Source organism: Carex rostrata, chromosome 31, assembly GCF_964058835.1.
Source record: "Carex rostrata chromosome 31, lpCarRost1.2, whole genome shotgun sequence".
NCBI classification, from domain to species: domain Eukaryota; kingdom Viridiplantae; phylum Streptophyta; class Magnoliopsida; order Poales; family Cyperaceae; genus Carex; species Carex rostrata.
Window position 1 is genome coordinate 5,314,168 of NC_135948.1, and position 6,775 is coordinate 5,320,942.

Genomic DNA, 6,775 nt, shown 5'->3' on the forward strand with positions numbered 1-6,775 from the left:
TACATGTAATACTTAACTAGCGTGTTTTAATGATTGGATGACTGTGTGGTTTTAACATTAATTAGTTAACTTCAATAAAAATATTATTCTTGTAAATTCTACTTATTAATATTTTTTATTTCGTATAACTTTTATATATTTACAATTTTTAAGATATGTTTGATTATGCTATGAAAGTACAATGATGACCACTATGTGTCTATATGTGATTTTAGTGTCATCACCAAGCGTGTTTTGCGAAAGAAAGAAACTTTGGGAGTGCTGACTCAGTGACTTGCAAAAGAATGAATATGTAAATCTTAGCAAAAATTATGATTAGAAATTTGGTACATGGAGGGGTCTTGTAGACGGTACAAAATTACAGTAACTTATCTCTCGCTTAATATTATCTGACAGGAACAATAAAAACACGACAACTTCATTTACAAAACGAGGTCTTACATCATATCACATATATATATGTACAACTTCATATATTGCAAGCTAATCCAGACATCTTTTTTCTTCACAGAAATGCTTCGTTTAGACTGCTAATTCCTGCTGTGCCAAGCCAAGGCACTATACCATGTATAAAGGACCGTGAAAAGACCACCCTTGAGCCCAATTTAATCTTTTTTTTCAATCCAAAAAAAAATAAAAATTAATTCAGCTGTTCAGCTGTTCCGCAGCCCCTATGCCTCCCACCACCCCCCCCCCCCCCCCCCCCCACCTCAAAAGTACACGAGTACCTTTGATAAAGTGCTTTCTACGATGCATTAAGCCAGTATTGATTGAACCTCTGCCTGGCATACTCGAAGTAATCAAAGTCTATGTCATTGATATGTGCCTGTTCAATTTGAAAGAAGAAACAAAATTTTAGTTAAAACCAAAATAAAATTAAGTTTCACAAGTAAAATGGAGCATATCACAGGTACAAGTGTCGTACCGAAATAATACCCCAAAGTCCCCAAAGAAGGTGACTTGCTAGCTTGTATCTCTCCACACTTTGAAGAAGTTTTTCTACTTCTGATGCATTAGGTTTCTCATCTGTTAAAACCAGTAATTAGTTAGTCAAACTGAGCTTTCAAGATTAGAAATCAAAGAAGAAAGAACATAAATCTATGACCATAGAACCATACACATGTCATATCATAAGGTTCCATTTGGTTGGAAACAAGCAAATTTGGAATATAATCACATTGATTATTACCCTTAGTCCTGATTCTTTTATAATTTTTCCCTTTCTTTTTGCTGATCACAGCTTTGTTCTGATTCTAAGGAAAAACTAGTTCTTTACATGGCAATATTCACTTGAAATCTCCAGTTTGACTTTGAAATCCAAAATTGTAGGTTTATTTTCCCAATTTACCTGATAAAGTAAGATAGATCTGCACAAATCTCCGGCGCTCTTCAATATCTGTCATAGAACATGCATGACATCATTAGAATATATTTAACATATAGATATGTACTGAACTGTTTCAAAATCTTAAAATTCATACCGGGATATTTAGAGTAGTCCAAAATGTGTGGTGTATCAGTGTGGTAATTAGCTGCCATTTCACAAAAATGATTTGCTATATCATATGCAACTGGATTGAAGCTTGCATACTCATAATCCTGTTAAAGTAAATTTTAAGGAATACTCATTAGTTTCAAATCTTGAATAATAGTAAGGGAAGTAAAGAGATATAGAAAACACAAAACAGGTCCTCTAGGTGTATACATGGCATCTAAATTTTCCAATACGAGTATTCTTTTCAGGATTTATTTAGTTTATTTTAGGGTTTTACTGGGCTCATTTACTGTGGAACCTTAATTAGTTCTTCTGAGAAAAATTCTACCAAAAATGATAATAATGAAGTATTAAACTAATAATTTGTTAAGAACAAAAAACTTACTATCAAAGTAACTAGGCCTGTTTTTTCATCCATCATAATATTTCCATACTGGAGATCATTATGACAAAACGCTGTAATCTCATCTTTACCCAACAATTCTTTTTCTAATTTTGCAATTTCATCCCCTACATTTTCTAAACTAAATTCTACTGCCTCGTCAGATGTGCACAGCATCTTTGCAGTACTCAGCCAATTCCTAATAAATAGAGAAAAAAAAAAGTATGTTTATAAATTATAAGTATTAGATATATGGAATCAAGCTGGTATGTACCAAACTGGTACAGTAAGGGCATTCAGAGGTAACTTTTGATTTGATATTATATCCCCATCCCTACATAATATAAAATCCAAAATTTGATGAAATTAAATGTACCTTAGTCTGTCCCAAAGCAGCACCTTTTTTGGACCAGGCATGTCGAGGCCATGAAATTCTCTCAATTTAGATGCAATTAAAGCTGATATTACAGGGTCCCGCAGGTCAGTGGCTGAGAGAGTCTGAAAAAGAGAAGGAAAAAAAATGTAAGATATTTTAAACATAAGATTTACTTTGCTGTCATCAACTGAATATGAACAAACTAATCATTGTGATGAGATAGCATGGTGATGCTTATATGAAAAGAGAAGGAAATTAATAATAAGTCAAACATCCAGAGAAACATTCAACTTTTAAAAATCATTATTATATTACATATTATAAAGTTATGGAAGTTGGGTCATAAAATAATTAGATTAAATATATATATTTCTTCTGTACACTTAACCGCTAAGCAATTACAAATTTTCTCATCTTTGGCCTGTAGATAAATTATTATTTAATTGCGGTCTGAATCTGACCCAATTAAAATAATATGAACGATATGGTAAATGTCATTGTCATGAAGGTTCCTAAAGAGAAGGATCACTAATAAATATCAGAACGAAAGAAAAATTATTATTGGACTTATCTTATCAAACAACAGATTCTAAGCAACATTTATTAGTAAATACTTTTCTCCAACAGTCCCTATCAAACAGTCTATCAATAGCCCTTATTCAACAAAGATTTCTTCTTCTAACACTCCACAAATATATTATTTCAAATGGTTTCGGATGCCCAATTGCCTCAGTTTTTACAGCTAGATAAATTGGAGACCATAAAAATTAGCCTTAATTTTTTTATCAGAGCCAACATCTTTTTCTCCAAAGTTGGATAAAAGAAAATTTCTTCAATTTTTCTTTAAAAAGAAACAGAGAAACACTTTCCCCTAGATATATTTAGCATCGTTTTGAGGTTTGACTGTTAATACATAAAACGAAAGATTCTGGTGTTACCAAAATTACCAGATAGGAAAATAATCAGTAACAAATTTGGTGTAGCACGAATTCCTAGATATTGCAAGGTTTCATAATGTTTACTACCATAGAAGAAATTAGACACCAAACTTATTGGCGAAACAAATTACTACAACAGAAATTCGGAAATCCAGTAAAGAGGAGACTTTTCGTACTCTTGCATGAAGAAATTCCTCAATTCGGCCATTGGGGAACCGACCGAGAAGCAGGGGACCTTGTCCATGTTTGGAAACGCACTCAAATGTGCGCACCTCCTCCTCTCTGTCAAAGAACGCATCGACCCCATCTCCGTACACCCGCACGAGAACCCTCCTATCTACCTCGCACTCGGTGCGCCACCTCACCTCGTAGACCGTGTTGGTCATCGCACCCTTCATCTGGTTCACCTCCAACGGAGCACTTCCGTCCGCCACGTCAGCCCACCGCGTTGCCACCTCCCTCAGCACCCCTCTCGCCTCCTTCGGAATTCTCGCTATCGCTTCTATCGCCACCATTTCTTACTAAATACTCGGATTTTGTTGTGGCTTTTCGTTCTTATTTATTTACCTTTTGCTGAAATAGCGTTTCGATGAGAAAGAAAATTGGAGGAAAGAGAAAATAGAAATAACGCGTGGAAGCGTCTGATCAGACACAAGGAGCCGGTGTTCGCTGTTCTGACTAGTTATTAGTGGTTATTTTCAGCACAGAGCTCTGTTATGTTATTTTGTTCGCACTTGGAGGTTGTATTTATAGAGGCAGTGCGGGACAGAGACCTGTTGGATTTCTGACACGTGTACGTACCGATTTCAGTGTAACATATGGCGTGTGGGGACAGGTGCGAGTGGCCTGTATTTCGGCTCATGATTATGGGGCGGGTCTTACGCGGATAGATATTGACACATGTATGTAGATAAAGATGTAGTTCTATTATATGAAAGACGGTAGGCGTAGCACATGTGCACAGATGATTTTAGAAAATCGAAAAGTAAACTGACAAGTTTTATGTAGACTCTTCCAAAGCCATTTATGACAGCTCACTGTGGGGTTATATGATGACGTGGAATGCTTCCTTTGGTTATCTTGTATAATTAGTAGATTTTTAAGTGCAGAAGTATGATTCATGTGGGTAAATTTATCAACTCTATTCTCCAGTGTCCGAAAAGGGGGGAATGTCACCGTACGGCTACACCCCCGTCTTACGCGGACAAAACTTGTCCAATTTCTTCGCATTTTATACTATTGACAGATATACCCCTTAAGTAACTGAACAAGAGCGTTGTTCTTCTGCGGCCATTGTCTAAGAATTGCATGTAGCGAGTCATTTAGAGTTTCCATGAGGATCTACCGTGGACAATATTGACATCTTTGTACTCATTAAAAGCAGGTTCAAAATATTGCCACCTCTTTTATATCACTATAAAAAAATGCGGTACCTGTAATCTACGTGGTTTTTTCTGGTACCTGTAATAATTAATTTCTTTTACAAGTACATTAAGACGTGGTAAAAACATCGACTTTGACGCAATTGATCCCTCTTTGTTGATATAATAATTTCCACTGAGTGATCTTCATTTTAAGTCAATCATGGGAATTTTTTTTATAAACCATAATTAAGAAATTTTTTTTATGAAACCAATATAATTATTTTTTTTACAAAAATCATAAGAACTGGAATGTCATTTCAGTCCTTTTTTTTTTTCTGGAACCGAAATGACATTTTGGCCGTAGCTATTTTCACAAATTTTGAGAAAAAAATACGTTGAATTTTTTTAAAAATATATGAGACCGAATTGCCATTTTAGTCAAACAAAAAAAATTTTGGTTCTTATAGTTTTTGTCAAAAAAAAAAAAGTAATCATGTTGATTTCGTAATTTTTTTTTTCTAATTATGGTTTATAAAAAAAATTCCAACATGGGTCACAGGATTTAACCCTTGCCTGTACATTTCCCAACAAACAAAATTGATACAAAATGTATTCTACAATAAATAAAACTTGATACATAATATCAACATTGCTACTCAGGATTTCTTGAGTTCAGATCCAGTATAACAATCCATATGGTGGGGATGATATAAATTCTATTTATTTGTTTTAAGAAGACAATTCTATTCTGCCAAAAAAAAAATATATATTTTATTTATTTATTATTTATTTGAAAGAATAATTATTTTAGTACCTGCACTACAATACCCGCACTATAGTAACCGCGCTACAGTACTCGTGCTACAGTATCCGCACTTAGAGAAATAATGTGTTATGGTCCCCACTAATTTTATAGTCTCAACTAATTATTATTCTAAAATCTCAGTAATATCATTTCTCTATGGTCCCCACTAATTATATAGTTTTTTTTTTACAATTCCCGCACTCGTTCTCGCGTCAACATTTCTCTAACAAAAATAGTTAATTTCATAAGAATAAATACTTCAATAGTTCAATGCATAGATATAAATACTTTCAGTACTTAGAATTAAAAAAATACTTAGATATGTATACATTCGTAGTTATAAATACTTAGAAGATAAAACATTAACACTTAAAAAAATATTAATACTTTGTTGCATGGCTTGTTATGATTATCCCTTTTCGAGTTCTGTAATCATCCCACGTCAGCCTTCCTCTAACAAAAATAGTTGACCTCATACGTATAAATACTTCAGTGTATTTTTAATACTTAGATATTAATACTTTTAGTGTCATATGTAAAAAATACTTGCAAGTATAGGTATAAATACTTATACGGCAAGGTATAAATACTTGCGCGACGATGAGTCTGAAAGTACGTCATCATGGATCTCATTTGAAAGAAAAAATGGCGTAGGTATTAATAATATGGAAAAAAAAATTAAATTGTGGAGATTTTGTAGTCCCTGAAAGAAGTTATCTTTCTGCATTTAATTTTTGGTGGTCCCCCACGGGTACAGTGCTGTGGGGACTATTATATTCGCGCTATAGTACCCGCACAATAAATAATTGTTCACCTCATAGCTATAAATACTTCCGTGCATAGATATTAATACTTTAGAAAAAAAATTCGAATTGTGAAATTTTTGTGATCCCCACAAAAATTTATTTTTTCACATTTAATTTTCGGTGATCCCCCTTGTGAGTATTGTAGCGTGGGTACTGTTATCAGCTTCTTATTTGAAATAGAAAATAATGAAGCACCTATCTTTTAATAATATGATCATCTAATTTTGACATGAGAGGTTATTATTTATTTAGATGACGTGAGTATTTAAATCTTAAATTTGGTACCTTGTCTCTCGACAAAGTCAAACAAATCATATCTAAATAGAAAATTGATGTTGAAAATTAGAACCCTCATTTAAGAAAAAAAAAAATGATTGCGTGTATCTTTTCTCTTGATAAGTAAGTTATAATTGTAAATAATTTAAAATCTTTGCTATGAAGTAAAGTCATACGTGTTGTGGGTTTCAACAAGACAACAGCTCAAAAGTGGTGCAGTTTTTAGTGTGTAAAATAAGTGAAATAATTCTGTAAATTTGGGTCATTTACACTTTTGATCAATGTACTTAAAAACTTCTAAAATATTGAAATTTACATATGCAATGAAAAGGA

At 33.3% G+C, this 6,775-nt stretch overlaps 1 protein-coding gene across 1 annotated transcript; it reads right to left on the reverse strand.

Annotated features, from left to right (window-relative positions):
• Positions 1-669: 669 nt before the first annotated feature.
• On the reverse strand, positions 670-3,912 carry LOC144547390 (putative choline kinase 2). The gene is made up of 7 exons (XM_078296020.1): positions 3,368-3,912; positions 2,254-2,375; positions 1,881-2,076; positions 1,482-1,599; positions 1,349-1,396; positions 926-1,026; positions 670-826 (listed from the first exon to the last, which is right to left on the reverse strand). The coding sequence occupies exons 1-7, from the start codon at positions 3,704-3,706 to the stop codon at positions 746-748; spliced, it is 1,005 nt and encodes a 334-aa protein (XP_078152146.1). The 5' UTR covers positions 3,707-3,912; the 3' UTR covers positions 670-745.
• Between the last annotated feature and the right edge of the window lie 2,863 nt (positions 3,913-6,775).

Excerpts from the sequence above, each read along its gene's own strand:
- LOC144547390 (XM_078296020.1), bottom strand. The coding sequence starts at position 3,706 with ATGGTGGCGATAGAAGCGATAGCGAGAATTCCGAAGGAGGCGAGAGGG. Across the intron at positions 1,600-1,880 it reads CAGGCCTAGTTACTTTGATA|GATTATGAGTATGCAAGCTT; the intron begins GTAAGTTTTTTG and ends TTACTTTAACAG. Across the intron at positions 1,397-1,481 it reads GGACTACTCTAAATATCCCG|ATATTGAAGAGCGCCGGAGA; the intron begins GTATGAATTTTA and ends GTTCTATGACAG.